The 17,184-nt window shown below is 41.4% G+C and overlaps 1 protein-coding gene across 1 annotated transcript in view; it reads right to left on the reverse strand.

Annotated features, from left to right (window-relative positions):
- Window positions 1-17,184, reverse strand: part of Rapgef5 (Rap guanine nucleotide exchange factor 5) — a 105,006-nt gene that overhangs the window by 26,483 nt on the left and 61,339 nt on the right. Inside the window, exons 5-11 of the mRNA XM_004652822.2 lie at window positions 15,971-16,115; window positions 13,832-13,929; window positions 11,048-11,078; window positions 10,043-10,121; window positions 7,366-7,515; window positions 3,466-3,557; window positions 170-292 (exon numbers count right to left, since the gene is read on the reverse strand). Coding sequence (XP_004652879.2) covers window positions 170-292; window positions 3,466-3,557; window positions 7,366-7,515; window positions 10,043-10,121; window positions 11,048-11,078; window positions 13,832-13,929; window positions 15,971-16,115 — 718 coding nt within the window. The remainder of the gene's footprint in view (window positions 1-169; window positions 293-3,465; window positions 3,558-7,365; window positions 7,516-10,042; window positions 10,122-11,047; window positions 11,079-13,831; window positions 13,930-15,970; window positions 16,116-17,184) is intronic.

The following is a 17,184-nucleotide window of genomic DNA, read 5'->3' on the forward strand; positions in this document are numbered from 1 at the left end:
GTGCTCACATATTCTGAGTTCTTTAGGATGGTGTCAGATATTTCATATATTTTGAGTTCCCCAAGTAGTATTTGGACTATGCCACCCACGCAGACCTACATGAATCAATATTTTCAAGAATTCAGCTAAAACTGCATTATAGCATTTTCATCGTTTCATTTCTCCTTACCTCATGAATTGAATTGAATAGACTCCAATCAAAATTCATTAATTCCAGAGCAAGATCCCAAGTGTTCATTCCCAAAATCCTCATCGACCTTTGCTGTGATTCCTCATTTTCTGCAAAAGGATTCTAAATCGACAGACAGAAACACAAAGATCTTTAGTAATTCCCAAGCGTTTCACACTGCATTGGCTGCCTGTAGGAAGGCACCAGAAGCCCAGATTAGAAAAGTAATCTTTTCTGAGTGCACTTAATATTTTCCCTGGTCTGTTCACCTTCAGTGAGTTTACAGCCAATTTAGGAACGGGTCTTGGAGGCCGTAGAATGTGATCAATGGTATTCCACCGTCCACCGAGTTAGCCTGCCCCTCCCCCTCCGCTCACACACCCACAAATCTGATTATAAAACATTGCCCTGACAGACAGCATAATGAAAGTAAAAGCTCTGGAAACACTTTGGCTTCTAGTAAGAATTAATGTGCCAGCAGGGTTGGTATAAAAACAAACAAAAGAAATGTCATAGTGTACTTCAATAAAGACAGACATGGCTTTTACAGGAAATAAATTTAACAAGGCTCATCCCAGACACACATTTACAAATTTTATTACAATGCCTGTGGAACGTGAAAAACAACATGAAATACATAAAAGCGATTTCATTTATATCCCACGGTGGCTGATAGACTCTTAAGTAATAACTATGTTCCCTAGGGAACTGGGGCCTAATCACTCTGAGGTTGTTAACAGACTCCCTTAAAAATCTGGCACGAAATTATTAAATGCCAATACAACCTTTAATCTATCATCTCTGTTGAAGTCATCAACAAACAATTTGCCACTGTGACATTTTCCAATTAAAATATAAATTTTCCCATTTGATAGGCTAGACTTGACGTAATAACTTAAAAAACAAAAAGAAAAGGACTTAGCTGGAGGTATGTAGCTCAATGAGAATACCTTAGCATGCAGGAGGCCCATGGGTTCAATTCCCAGCACCCTTAAAAAAAAATAAGGAAAGTGCTGGGCGTGGTGGCGCATGCCTTTAATCCCAGCACTCGGGAGGCAGGGGTAGGAGGATCTTTGTGAGTTCAAGGCCACCCTGAGACCACACAGTGAATTCCAGGTCAGCCTGGGCTAAAGTGAAACCCTACCTCAAAAAAAAAAAAAAATAAATAAAATAAAATAAATAAATAAATAAATAAAAATAAAGAAAGGGTCTTTGGAAAAAATAAATTGCGTGACAGGATAAAGGGAACATTTCAGATGCCTTTGCATTTCAGAATTTTTATGTTTATGAAAGGTTTCCAAATAAACAAAAACCATACAAATTAAAAGAAAAAAAGGGGCTGGAGAGATGGCGTAGCTGTTAAGCGCTTGCCTGTGAAGCCTAAGGACCCTGGTTCGAGACTCGATTCCCCAGGACCCACGTTAGCCAGATGCACAAGGGGGCGCATGTGTCTGGAGTTCATTTGCAGTGGCTGGAGGCCCTGGCGTGCCCATTCTCTCTCTCTCTCTCTCTCTCTGCCTCTTTCCCTCTCTGTCTCTCATAAATAAATAAATATAAACAAAATTAAAAAAAAAAAAAAAGAAAAAAAACCACCACTTAATGACAAAGACCTTCACAGACTTTCCCACAGAACCAGTTCTCTTCAGAGCAGGTCAGGGTACAAACTGCCTCTGCATGCCTGTGGTGCTCAGGAAGCCCTGACTGAAATCAATGCACTTCCAGACCGGTGCAGTGACAGGAAGCCCAGGAGTCCAGGGTCTGTCTGCTAGGAAGGATCAGACACTTCCACAGACTCAAGGAGAAGCCAGCTCCAGGTGGGTGGGGAGTAGCAGCGGTGCCCTCGATCACGTGGGGGTAAGAGGATGTTGACTTGGCCTTCAGGCCTTTCACTTTTCTGTAAACAGCCCCTTGTCCTTCCTGGTTCTATCCTCTGGTTATTCGAGGCTGTCTACTTCCCCCACCGAGAAACTGTTCACCTTCCTCCACCTTGTATCTTGATGACTCTAAGCCTCTGACTTCTAGGAAGACTCATGAATGATAGGAAAACGCGAGTGGGTAGAGTGAATGGTTTCACGTGGGGGACTTCCCCTACCATATAGAATCTTCTTAAGTCAGTTTCCCAACAAGAACATGTGAGGAGGTCCAAAGTTGGTGAGGAAAACATCAGAGGCCAGAATGGACTCTAGCTCCTCTTAGGACATACTTCACGAGACCTGTTCATTCCACCAAGTCATTGCCCAGGTCTACCTGAGACTTCTGGAAATAGCATAACCCAGGAGCAACATGAGACAGCTGTGTGGCCAAGGAAGGGGGAAATGGAAGCTGCTAGATTATGGGTCTCTCCACTATCAGAAGACCCACAGTAGCTGTATATTGGATTATTCTCTTTCATGGGACACTGAAAATAATTTGAAGTGTGGGTTTGTATATCTTCAAAATCTTACAGCCCGAAGGCACCTGATACCTCACGTTACTGACCCCATATCATGCAGGGAAGGCTGACATTCTACTCTTTCTTCAGTGAAATGTAACATTCAAAGAGCACTGAATGTAGTAAATCAAGGACAGGCTCCTTCCCTCTCAATCCATTCAAGAAGCATTTCTCAGCCTGGTGGCACCAAAACACCCACCAATGAAGATTCCATGAGGCAGGGAGTCATGTCTCAAATCCTTTATTTCAGTGAGTCAGAGAGAACCAAGGCAGTACTTCAGAGAAGGGGTTCACAATTCCCCAAGTTGGACCTTTTTCCAGTTACAAAGGAGTCTTATCTGGGGCTGGAGAAATGGCTAAGCGGTTAAGGTGCTTGCCTGTAAAGCTAAAGGACCCAGGTTCGATTTCCCAGCACCCATGTAAAGCCAGATTCACAAGGTACATGCATCTGAGTTTGTTCTTTGCAGTGGCTAGAGAATGATGTACTCATTTCTCTCTCTCTCTCTCTCTCTCTCTCTCTCTCTCTCTGTCTCTTTCTCTCTCCATAAATAAGAATAAAACTTTTTTTTTCCCCCTGAGGTAGGGTTTCACTCTAGCTCAGGCTGACCTGGAATCACTATGTAGTCTTAGGGTAGCTTCAAACTCAGGGTGATCCTTCTACCTCTGCCTCCCGAGTGTTGGGATTAAAGGCATGCGCCACCACTCCTGGCAAGAATAAAACATTTTTAAAAATAAGTGTTATCTGGCAAGTGTATTGGTGGTGAGAGGAGGAAATAGCTTCATACATCTTTTCATCATAAAGCATAAGCAAATATGCAGTGAGTCTGACATTCATGGGTTGCAAGTTCAAAGCAAAGGTCCTTACCAAAGTGTCGGTCAGGTCTTTCCGGTACACATACATCCGACCAGATGCCTCCAGGGATTTGGCCAAGCCATTTGGCTGAAGTTCATGCTTTTCTTTATTTTATTTATTTAAAAAAAAAGGAATTAGAAACACAATTAAGTCCAGGCAGTACATGTAGAATGAACTTTACCCAAGAAAAATACGTGAAAGTGTTACGTAGAAAATTTCAAGCAAATGAGTACACTTCTGTCCACGTACAGTGATCCAGCATGTCTGGGGCAGCCCCACGGGGCACCTGGAAGGCAGCCCTCCTGGGTTTCCTTATGTTTAGTCCCTTTTCAAAACACAGGGAAGTTTAAGGGAGGAATTGACACTTACACTTCTCTGTCTCCAAATTAACCACATACATGCATTCATATGTTTTTATAATGCACCCATAATTATTCATATACATACACATGTGCAGTTATTCCATATATGGTCTTATATGCTGGTTTCATTAAAAGTGCTTACCCACTTATCAAAATTATTTATATATGACATGTTTAATTGGTTATGTAACAGCCCATTATACCATCATTTAATCATTCTTCTATTGTTGAACATCTAATGGTTTCCAGCTTTTTTGGCCATCTAAATTAAATGGCATGATATATGTTAAGTATTAGCATAGGGCCGGGCACATAACAGAGCTTGACAAATGGGTTGGTTCTGTCATTATAGCAGCCATAACACATGCTGATGAAGTCAGCACCCTCCTCTATAAATCCTTGTCTGCTTCCACGAGCTTTTAAAGATACAGTTTTCCACAGCAAATTTACTGGGTTAGAGGGAATAGTTTTTAATTTTTTGACACAAACTGCCCAATTGCTTGCCAATTCTTTTTTTAGAAAACAAATCAACATATGTCCCTAAAATTAGGTTTAAAGCTTGTATAATGAACAATAATGATACTATTTTAGATAGGTTTGCTATTTTGCTGCAATTAGAAGGGTAGTTCTCAGCTTAGCAGTTATTTCTTGATTACTATTGAGGCTGACTGGATGTTCTTCCCAGAGTCCTTTTATTTCCCAATTGCAAATGTTCTCAGCTGTTGGCTTTTTCTCTACCACAGATGAACCTCTCTAATAACACAACCTTTCTTCACTGACCAACGCCCTCCTCTAAATCAAACATGCCTGTAAGGAAAGACTAAAGTAACACTACGTTTATTCCATAGTCATATTGTCAAATTATGTGGGGGTTGCATTAGTTACCCGGCATGACTGGGAAATGCAAAGTTTTATATATTTTGTTCAGTATACTAAGTTATATTTAAGAGGAGTAAGCTTTGTACAAGTGTCAAATTTTGATTTGAACATTTTTGCTTAATACAGAGTCCACAAATGATCATCTTATTTATTCACAGTGGGCCAGCATTATAAAGATCAATGGCACTAAAATGGTGGGCTACTGACCCAGGAAATAAATGATTTCAAATTGCTGGGTTCTGAAGTATGTTCAAGTTTGCTACCACACTACCAGAAATTAAAACTGAATTTTTGGGCTGCAGAGATGGCTTAGTGATTAAGGCATTTGCCTGAAAAGCCAAAGGACCCTGGTTCGACTCCCTAGGGCCCAGGTAAGCCAGACACATAAGGGCACATGCATCTGGAGTTTCTTTGCCGTGGCTGGATGCCCTGGTGTGCCCATTCTCTCTCTCTCTCTCTCTCCCTCTTTCTTTCTCTCAAATAAATAAATAAAATATATAAAAAGAGAAAAAACAAAAAACTGAATTTTGATTTCTAAACAAGAGGGTAGGTTACTGTTATGACATACACATTCCTACCTTGGGCACAAAACAGCTGGCCATGTACTAACGCTATGAGAATAGTTACTGCTTCTTTTAGAAAATATCCACGAGACCTCCAATATTTCTAATTTCTTAATTTTTTTTTTTGCAAAAATGAAACAAAACACAAATTGAGGTCTTGGTGACATTTCGTTTGGAAGAAGCTATGAAACATTATGTAACTAGAGCAAGGAATACATGAAGCTTGGTGTCTCTCCCCACTTTACTAGAACATTCTTTGGAGAATAAGGTGCAGGCAAGAAGGGTTTTTACAAAATAAAGCCAAAACAAGATACCTAAAAAACAAACGAACAAACAAAAATGCCTAACAAATTGAAAATTATGACACACTTCCAAATCTGTGAGCTAATTCATAAGTAATGAATAGCAATGAGTTTATACACATTGGCATGCCACTCTTTACCCAGTTGGATCTAACACAATAGAATGTAAAAATGGTCCTTCATAGGCATTAGATAGGCCTTAGGTAGTAAAGGAGCCATTCACTAGTGGTCAGATACTCATGTGGCCCTGGACTCACCAAGGATAAGGGTCTCAACTGTGTTGCAAGTTCACCTGAACCTCTTCCTTCTCCAGTACCTTCTGTCTGAATGGGGACCCAATAACCATTTTCTGCATTTCTAGAGGCAAATGACAGCTTTGATGGAGCTTACAATCATTTAATTTTAATATTTTGGTCACTTACATATCAAATAGAATATACATTTACCATGTCTATCTGAAATTATTATTAAAATTACAAGTATTGAGCCAGGCGTGGTGGTGCACACCTTTAATCCCAGCACTTGGGAGGCAGAGGTAGGAAGATTGCTGTGAGTTCAAGGCCACCCTGAGACTACATAGTGAATTCCAGGTTAGCCTGGGTCAGAGTGAGACCCTACCTCGAAAAACCAAAGAAAAAAATAATTACAAGCATGGTTCTCCCTCATTAAAATTCGTGGGGCCACATGCTTCTCAAATTCTTGCTTTTTTTTTTTTAGAGATAACTCAGGGGTAGGGTACTTGATGGGGACAAATCCCAAGGCCTGTATTCCACTTCCGAGCTACACCCTCAATCCTAGATGAAGCTTTGCTATGTGGACAATGAGAGAGGGAGAGACTCAATCAGGTTTCAGAAGGGCTCCTTTTGCATGGGTAACGGACCGACTTGTAGGACCATTTTACCTGCCCAGGAGCAAGCACTCTGGTATGTAATATTTTAATCTCATGTATACTCTGAGATCCGTCTCTCTCTGCAGGATGAGAACAGAGGATAAACAGGAGTGCCCAATATTTGATTCTGTTCTGCATCTGCCCCACAGCTTGATTAGTTCATCATACACTTCCCTTTCCAACTTCTGATGGGTACTCAGTGTCTCTCCTGTATTTTTCTCAGGGCTACTGAGATATTAAATAAAGACTGTAAGGTCAGAAGGAGGCCACTGCATTGAGGTAGGACAGATCCCAGTGAAAATGAAGGAGTTTGTTCAGACCGCATAGATCAATAGTGTCAGCTTGTAATCTGTGTGATCTTATTCAAAACAGACAATAAAGCCTGCTCTGAGGATGAATAAGGCCCAACAGGAGACTCTGCTCCCAAGCCTCCCACCCCCTGTCCACCTGAGGGAGCACTGCTTGGGAGCTCTGGCAGAACGAACAGCCTCCCTTCTTCCAACAGTGAGCCCCAAGTATTACCCAGTCAGTCAGCAATATGACTAGTTCAAGGCCATCTTGTTCCTTTTATGTTTTCTCTATAGTAATTTCATCCTTTAGCAATTTCCCGTTAATTTAAATATGAAAATGGAAGGCTTATCTAGAGGGGAAAAAAATGTGAAAAGCATTTTGAAATGCATTTCAAAACAATGGCATGTCTTTCTATTCAGTTCTCGGGGAGGAATTTCAGTATATAGCAGGTACCCCACTGTTGCCATGGAAACATCTCTGTAGGTCACTTCCTATTGTTACTGTGGTCATCTAGCTGCTGCCCAGACAGAGCAGCGACATGTCTAATCCACAAAAAAAAAAAAAAAAAGTCAACTCTCCTTTTGGATCCAGTGAAAGATAATATTCAAGGGTAGGAGATAATTTACCTCCCGAAAACGTGACGACCACCAGAGCCAGATCGTCTTCTGCGCGCTGGAGTTTTTCAGCCACGACCTTCAAGATTTCCTGGACTGTACTGGAAACTTTTGCCTTCACACTGACATAAGAGTGCTCTGTTATGTACACATGGCAAAAAACTGCACAAGGCAAAAGAAATGTTTGTAAGTACAGAATTGTGGTCATAAGGCGAAAACTTTTCCATTTCGAGGCTCCTACCTTACTGTTCTCTTCAGTATAGAGCTTGCATGGCCAGACGCAGTTCTGACCCACCAGAGGCAAGTGCCCGAGGGCCCAGGCATACCTGCGTCTGTTTGTAACCCAGGAGACTCAGACACTCAAACCGAACAGGCAGGCGCCATTTAGGTGTCCCCTACTGCAAGGGATCCCAGGTCATGCCAATAAGTACTTGTAGCAGGGATTGTACTTTTGAACCCCTTTGAGAGTTGCTGAAATCTTCCCAAGCAGCATATTAAAGTGGGTAACTCATAAATTTATATTTTACACTCCATTTCAATACAGTCTCAGTGGCCCAATCAGGAACAGCACGTTTTGCGATAAGAATAAGAATCCATCTAAAGCTTATTTAAAAATCTGTCATCTGCTTGGGGTTTCGTGTTCAGCTTCCTCAGTCCTTTAAGAACAGCACCCCTCCCCCATGCCAAAGTGGAGATGATGGAGATGAGTTTAGTTTCCAAATGGAGGTCACATCTCTACCCTTCTTAATTTCCTTCTTATTGTCTGCGGTGCTGATAATTATTATTAAGGCATTATAACTACCAGGGTAGTGAATGGGTCCTGGAAAATTTGTCTTTATGATTACACAAAAGAAACTGTTTTAATAGCAACATACATCACTGGACACATTGCTTCTTGTGACAGCTTCTCTTAGCATATAAAACATTAGCTTCTATAGAATACACAGGACAATAATATACGCACACGTTCTGCCCCATGGTTTTGCAGGGAAATAAAGTGGAGGGAGGGGAGTGCAGCTTGCAGGGAAGTTTTATATGCAACCTGAATGACATCACCAAGCTAAGCCTAGGGACGGTTTGCCAGAAATGCAAATGTAGCAAATACAGACCCTTACTGCAAACATACCACGCACGACACTGTGCTTTGGCTGGGTCTGCTACTAAATCAACAACATCTAACAAATCATTGTTCGCCATTTTATCAGCAGACTGAAGGGGGGGAAATGGTTTACATCCTTCTAGAGGAAAAAACTGAGGGTTTTTGTTTGTTTGTTTTGTTTTGTTTTCAGGTAGGGTCTCACTCTAGCTCAGGCTGACCTGGAATTCACTATGTAGTTTCAATGCCATCGTGACTGGCAAAAAATGGAATTTTTGAGCAAAGCAAAGATCCAGTTCATAAACCACTTCATAGGAGGGTGAGTCCATGCTTGCTCAATAAGGCGATGAACAGAGAGGCCAGGGGCCTTGAGATACTTAGGCTCTGTGAAGCTCGGCTTAGAAAACGATACAATCAAATTATAGGACAGACAGGCAAGGAGGGTCAGCAATTAACAAATTAAGAGGCAAGGGTAATTATGTTTTGTCTTTCACTTGTGGCAGATGACAGTTTACAAGGTGTGACAGAATCCCTTGTGTTGGCAGCATGACATACAAACAACACTGGGCGGAAATACCTGTGACATTTTATTCTCGAAATGTTTAAAAAGATGAGCAAATGTTAAATGTGTACATTCTGAGTTTCAGCATATGGAGAGAGGGGTACTCAAAGAGTCTTATCATCACAGTGGCATGGGCATTTGAATTCATTATTTCTTGGCACTTCACTGCACTCAATTTACCCAAACAGGAGTCCACTTTGGTTCCAGTATCAAATGTTCAGGATGCTGGGAAAGCCTTTTCTCTTGTATGGAATGAACGCTTCTCAGCCCGGTTGGCACAAGCCCTGTGAGCTCAGGACCGCTGACTGAGGACACACAGCGGGTGTGACAGGCTGCCTGGCCTTGGGGAGTTTCTACCACACCCCCTCCCTCCTTGCTTTCAATACTCTCTCCATGTTTTCATCTTTACATCACAGGGAATTACTGCAGCCCAAATCCTGTGCATTGGCTTCAGTGGGCTTTCCAGTCAAGTGCTGGCCAATGGGCTGACAGTCAGGCTGGGGGCTGGGGGGGGGGGGTGAGGGGTTTCAAGGAAGAAAAGGCTGAGAGTCCAGTGCACTTCATTACCTTGCCTCAAGAATGCAAGGGGGCTCTCTGCACACATTCCCTTTCATGCTTCCCAAATCAAAAATATCAGGATTAGGAAGATGGCTCTGCAGTTAAAGGCACTTATTTGTCAAGCTTACTGGCTGGGACTTCAATTCCCAAGCCCCCCACATAAAGCTGGATGCAGAAAGTGACACAAGCATGTGGTGGTCGTTTGCAGCTGGGGGCGGTCCTGGTGTGCGCACGTGCACATACACACACCGCACCCAAATTCGGTGAGTACGTAACTGAATCATAAATGAATTAATTTAAAAAACTTCAATCCTTGGGATCGTTATTCTATGATCTAACGAAACTAACATTCAAAGAAAAAGAATAGCAAAGCCATACTATTTGGTGGTAACAAACGTGTGTGAGGGCAATGATGGGTAGAAATGACAATTACAGGCAGGCTGGTGTGTTCCTGCAAAACGTTGACTACTCACTTTCCTCTGTTTCAGCTACAGTTCCTCGATGCTGGAGCCAGTTCTCCTTAAGACTGAATTGGTGGAAAAGGGCTTTATTCTGTACAGAGAAGGGAGAAAGATAACAATGGATGAATGTAACCCTGCCCTTTGAAAACCACAGATGTTTACAACATGTTCCAAAAGAGCTAGCCAATTTTTTTTTCCCCAAATATGAAATCCACCCATCCAATCTTACAGGAATGAAAAAGAAGTCGCTGCTGTTAATGAAAGTGGCCGTGGAGATTCTGAACAATGTCGTGGGCCTCGGCCAAGGCCAGTAGCAGGCAAAATGCCCCTGGGATTATTCCATCCAAATTACTAGAGGATATTGCCACATCTTCGCTTCTGGCTCCCACAAACATCCACAGACTCTCAGACACAGCTATAACACTGTGAGTTTCAGCTTTTTATAATTTTTACTGAATCAACTTGGTGAGCCAATGTCACACTCCCGCTTGGAACATGGTGACTTTCTTAAAGACAATCACGGGTCACCTCGAGGGCTCATCTTCTAAGAGGTTTGAGCCTGGGTGTCCCCTCTTGCATAGTTCCTATCAAGCTCCGTGGGAAGATGTCATGTTTGCTGTTGTCATCTCTGTCATGCTGACAAAGAAAACCTTTTCCTTAAAAAGACTTCCTTAGTGAAGATTTTGTCTTGGATTTTTCTTGCATGAGTATTTAAAAATTAATGTTTTGAAAAAAAATCAGTTTGGGACAGCAGGGAAAATCTCTGAGTCTTTACAGTGCATCGCAAAACGTATACATTGTCAAAAAATCAAGCGCATATATAAACTTAGACCTGTACCAGCACAGGGAAACCACAGCAAGGCAGGACAGTATAGGCAAGTGGCAGCCTGGGCTTCCTTGCCTTGCTCTGTTAAGGCCCGAGGCAGTATTCACTTTAATCATGAGGAAATGCCAAGTCAGGTAGGGCCAGGTTCCCAACCACATCGCTCCTTTTCAGGCACGAAGGTATCTGCCTACCTTCCCTTGTGGCGAACATTCATCGACAGTGCTGCAAAGGAGAAAGATGAGAATTAGTCTTTGTCACAAACTCAGAATAAGGCAGGTACTGTCACTGAAGACTCACTTTCAAGAGACCTGTGCAGAACATTTTGCTCTGTTCTTTGAAAAAGCTAACATAAAAAATAATAAAATAGGGATGGTGAGATGGCTTAGCAGTTAAGCGCTTGCCTGTGAAGCCTAAGGACCCCAGTTCGAGGCTCGGTTCCCCAGGTCCCACGTTAGCCAGATGCACAAGGAGGCACACGCGTCTGGAGTTCGTTTGCAGAGGCTGGAAGCCCTGGTGCGCCCATTCTCTCTCTCTCCCTCTATCTGTCTTTCTCTCTGTGTCTGTTGCTCTCAAATAAATAAATTAAAGTAATAATAATAATAATAATAATAATAATAAAATAAAAGCTGGATCTGGTGGCTCCTGCACTTGGAAGGCTGAGTTAAGAGGATCGCCATGAGTTTGAGGCCAGTTTGAGACTATAGAATGAGTTTCCTGGATAGCCAGGGCTCAAAAACTAAAACAAAAACCAACGAACCAATCAACCAAACAAACAAACTCAAGGAAAATACATCTGGGTGTGGCGGTGCATATCTGTAATTCAACTACTATGGTGGCTGAGGCAGGAGGATTGCAAGTTGGCGGTCAGCCCGGGATACATAGTGAAACAATGCTTTAAAAAACAAAAACGAACAGCTGAGTGTGGTGGCTCATGCCTGCAGTCCCAACACTTAGGAAGGCTCAAGTGGAAGGTTAGCCTGGGCTACATAGTGAATTATATGCCAGCATGAGCTAGAAAGTGAGATCCTGCCTCAAAGACAACAAAAGAAAAACAGTTTTCCTTGATTGACTGTGTACAACACAGTGGACATTGCGCTCTAAGTTTCAAATGACCGGGGAGGAGGCTACCCGTTGATTAGGTGTATGCGCTTTCAACCCATGAAGTAAAACCAAGAACTGAGAGATCAACCAAACTTATTCAATCCACAGAAAGTCTATCTGTAGTAGTGACAAGTGGAAGATATTTCACTGTCTTATACAAAAGAGGAATCATGCCTTTTTTTTTTTTTTTTAAGTGGTGAGGAGGAACTCAGGCTCTTGAGCATGCTGGCCATGACTCTAACAGTGAGCGCTACCCTCAACCCATCTTATATCAATACCATTTTCTTATTTTAATCTATTATTTCCATTATAATATGTTTCGAATTGGACACAAAATTCCAGTGATGTCAATAATGTATTAAAAAAATACACAATCCCAGCCAGATGTGGTGGTGCCCACCTTTAATCCTAGCACTTGGGAGGCAGAGGTAGGAGGATCGCAGTGAGTTCGAAGCCAGCCTGAGACTACATAGTGAATTCTAGGTCAGCCTGGGCCAGAGTGAGATCCTACCTCAAAAAACAAACAAACAAACAAAAATAATACACACACACACACACACACACACACACACACACACACACACATTATCCCACAAATTAAAAGTTTCCTAGCTGCAGCAGATCCACTTCCACATATTTGATTTAAAAGTTATCTTTTTCCCCCCTTTCTCTCTTTTAGTCCCAACTTGTGCTGGATAGTAAATTTCCACACACACAATTCTGACGATTGAGATCTTTAAAGCTTACACATGGCTTATCTGCTCCCTAATGTGAACTTTAATACATTTCTCACTTGCAATGGCAACTCCTTTGACCAAAGTTATGCCTGGCTTTAGATCTCCAATCAGTCATCTCCAGGCCCAACTTTGCGTATCCCATGAGAAGTGCACTTTCTTATGATTACTAAAATGTTAAACTCTATCTGGAAGCTGAGTAGTGGTGGTGTTCTCGGTTAGCAGACTGGATCAGGAGAGCAGTGGCAAAACCTAGGCCAGTGAGGTGTCATTGTGATGGTCTGTGAGTGGTTCCCGGACACGGAACAAATGGTCTCCTTTAGTCTTTCTAAACTGATACCCAAGGGAACTCAGAAAATTGAGCCTCTGAAATACTCCATGACCTACTGGGACCTGTTTATAGAACTCTTTTTCCTTATCCCACAGAGTTAGCTATGAGTCCCCAAATGATAAGAGCTAAATATGGGACGTAAAGTTAAGTCATTTGTTAAGTAACTGGTTTTATGTACCCAAGTTATGAGCCAGCTTGTTTTCATGACAGAAAAGCATTTAATGTGTGTGTGTGTATGAAAGAGAAAGAGACAGAGGGAGAGGAGAGGAGAGAGAGAGAAATAGTATGGGGGGAGAGAATGAATATGAATGAATGCGGGCATTCCTGGGCCCTACATGCGCCACTTTTGTATATCTGGCCTTATGTGTGTACTTGGGAATTGAACCCAGGCCACAGGTTTTGCAAACAACTGTCTTTAACTGTTTAGCCATCTCTCCAGCCTTGAAAATAGTTTATGAAATCTGATAAGCTTAATTCAATATTTATTCATTTTGAGATCTTAAAAAAAAGTACACAACTTCCTACTGAAAATGGCAGGATGCCGGGTGTGGTGGTGCATGCCTTTAATCCCAGCACTCAGGAGGCAGAGGTAGGAGGATTGCTGAGAGTTCGAGGCTGCCCTGAGACTACATAGTTAATTCCAGGTCAGCCTGGACTAGAGTGAGACCCTACCTCGAAACAACCAAAAAAATATTAAAAAACAAAATGACAGGAATAAAGATGTTTAAAGTAAGTTGATGCATATGACATCCCAAACTCATATTTACTGTTACATCTACTAACTTCTGGAAGAAAAAGTAAATACTTACTGACGACGATGCATTCCAAGTATCTTTTGAAATTCTTTCAATTCCTTTTCAAGTATTGGATATTCATAGACATCATCTAGCACATTCCTGTATATAGTCTGGAATGCAAGGGAAGACAGACAGACAGACAACAGCTGTAAACATCTAGTGTATAATTCATAAAGATTAAGAGTCCATGATATAGCTCAATGGCAGTATACACTAAGCCCTGAGTACAATTCCCAGCAGCACCACCAACAAAGACTCAGGCCCATAGTAATCCTACTTTGGGAAATCAGGTAGAATCGAGGATAAGGTAGGGGCTTTATCTTAGCCAACATCATGGCCTTCTAGCTGCTTTTAAGGACTTATAGGTAAAGGAATGTTAGACGCTTAGAGGTCTCTTCCTGAATTCTCCATGCCTAGCCTATATCTTAAAGCACTCAAAAACACTTGTGAGAAAAAAAAAAAAAGTCACTCATCAATTGCTTTGAAAAAGAACACGACTTTGGACAGAGAGATGGTTAAACCAGTTTTTAACTGGGTATCTAAATGACATCAGAACATTAAGTTCAAAGTCATTTCCTTCATGAAAGGCAAAATCAGTTTAGGTGCTCATCTATTCTAAGTTAGACCTCTTGGGCTGGAGGGATGGCTTAGCAGTTAAGGCATTTGCCTGCAAAGCCAAAGGATCCAGGTTCAATTCTCCAGGACCCACGTTAGCCAGATGCACAAGGGGGTGCATGCATCTGGAGTTCATTTGCAGTGGTTGGAGGCCCTGGTGTGGCCATTCTCTTTCTCTCTCTCTCTCTCCTTCTTTCTCTGTCAAATAAATAAAAATAAAAATAAAATAGACCTCTTTGTTGTTAGAATTCCATTCTACCTTTTCTGTGGCCTAACCTGTACTCCTAACTGGTTTGGATGGCAAAGAAATTCAACTGTCTATTCCAGAGAACTGTCCATGTTGAAAACATATTATACCTTATTAATGGTCAAATAAGTTGATTAAATTCAAAACACAAATGCACATATACATGTTGGACAATTATTGCTTAAAATTTTCAAAATATATTATGGGCTAAAAGTTACATATTTATATTATGCACATATTGCTAGTATAATTTCGTTCTGTGTGTGTGTGTGTGTTTGCACTGGTATGGTCACATGTGTGTGCACGTGCATGTAGAGGCCACAGGACTGTTTGGGTTGTCATTTGTAGGTAATTCTTTTCTTTCCCTTATTTTATTGAGACAGGGTCTCTCATTGGCCTGGAGCTCACTGATTGGGCTACTGGCTGGCCAGTAAGCGCCAAAGATTCCTTTGTCTCTGCCTCCACAGCACCAGGGTCTGAGCCATCACATCCAGCATTTACCCGGGTATTAGGGAATTCATCTTAGGCATTCATGCTCATCAGGTAAGTACTTTACCAACTGAGCCATCACCTCAGCCTTGTCAATATTTTTAATGAAAATGTCCTGTACAAATGTTTTTAACATTTTGGGGGACTGGAGAAATGGCTTAGCAGTTAAGGCGCTTGTTTGTAAAGCCAAAGGACCTCGGTTCGATTCCCCAGGACCGACCCACGTTAGCAAGATGCGCAATATGGCGCACACGTCTGGAGTTCATTTGCAGTGGCTGGAGGTCCTGGTGCGCCCATTCTCTATGTGCCTCTCTCTCTCTGCTTCTTTTTTTCTCTCTCACTCAAATAAATATATATATAAATAAAAATAGTAAAAGAATGTTTTAACAATTTTATTGAAAACTTTCATGTATGTAAATAATATGTACATATAGGCCAGGTTAGTTTAATTTCATAATGAATGTGTAAACTTACTGAATAGTATCAAACCCCAAGGTATTTTGGTTTACCTTTCGTATTTATTTCAGTTGTAATCATATGTCCCATGACTAATGACACTAAATCATCTTGGTGAATATAAAAATTTCCTTCTATAATTTTTTTTATAATGAAGTATTCAAAAGTTAAATAATTAAGTTTCTACTCATGTAGAGAATGTCAGTCCTTAGAAGTCTAATGAATTACAAATTGGCATAAAAAAAGCTGAATGACTAGAATCTACAAATGAGATTTTTGGAACATATGGCTAAAGATAAAAGCAGCCACTTGCCATGAAACCCCATGTGAAAGCATTGGCGTACCTTCAGAAACATTTTTGAATGTTCATCTTCACGCAGCCAGTCTTTGTATAGAGCGATCCACTGGGACACAAGATGCAAGACCTTACGCTTCCGACAAGGCACATCTGAGTTGTCCTCTCTGCCTTGATATTTCTTAGCAGAATAGGTACAAATGGTTAAGAAAGAATGTGTTGTTGAAATAAAAATATATAAAAAGATCCATTTATCCTAGCTGTTACAAAATTGGCTAAAGCCTATTTCCCAAAGAATCTACAAAAACATAAAGGCTAAAGAACAGAACACGCGAAGGGAGAGCAGAAGGTGTGCCCCGAAAAGAACGAGGGGCAGTCAGGCTGTGTGTGAAGCCTCCTCGGCGGGAGCCGCGCACTAAGGGCTAGACCAGCACACAGGCAGCATGGGACTAATGCCACTTCAAAGACATACAAGGTGGCCCACTGACTTCAAGGGTGGCTTCCATAGATGACCTGCCTAGGTGAATACTATCCAATGGAAAGCGACATCAGAAGGAAGCCAGCTAATCTTTGATCTTCAGAAATTCCTATTTCATAAAACCAGTCATTTCTAAAAGTTCCAAACAGGCTCAGGTTTCTGGAGCACAGTTTATGACATGATTCAAAGGTCCACTCCCAGGAACTTAATGAAAATGAACTGGATAAACACAGACACGGGTTAGAAGGACTGCATTGGATAAACACAGACTATGGTTAAGGAGGACTGGTAACTTACTTTCATTAGAATTAAATTGAAAAAATAAAGAGTAAAAAAACCCAAATGCTTCAACAAGAATTCAGTTAAATACATGGCTGGATATTCATTCAATAAACCATCTCACAGTCATAAACGTGACGGTCAAGGGAGAAGTGCACATACCAGGGTGGAATAGCCACGATGTAGTGCTGAGTATACAAGCAAGTATGAAAAGAATACAGTAACACGATCTATTTGTAGTAACACACTTATGTGGATATTTTTATTATTTGGAAAGATATTGCAGATGATTCACAGGGGCTTTTTCATGTAATGGGATTGGAGAATATATAAACTATTTTACTTATTAGAATAACTATATAAAAAAATATCATAGTAAGCCAGGCATGGTGGTGCATGCCTTTAATCCCAGCACTTGGGAGGCAGAGGTAGGAGGATTGCCATGAGTTTGAGGCCACCCTGAGACTACATAGTGAATTCCAAGTCAGCCTGAGCTAGAGTGAGAC

The sequence above is a fragment of the Jaculus jaculus genome, chromosome 16, assembly GCF_020740685.1.
Source record: "Jaculus jaculus isolate mJacJac1 chromosome 16, mJacJac1.mat.Y.cur, whole genome shotgun sequence".
In the NCBI taxonomy this organism is placed as follows: domain Eukaryota; kingdom Metazoa; phylum Chordata; class Mammalia; order Rodentia; family Dipodidae; genus Jaculus; species Jaculus jaculus.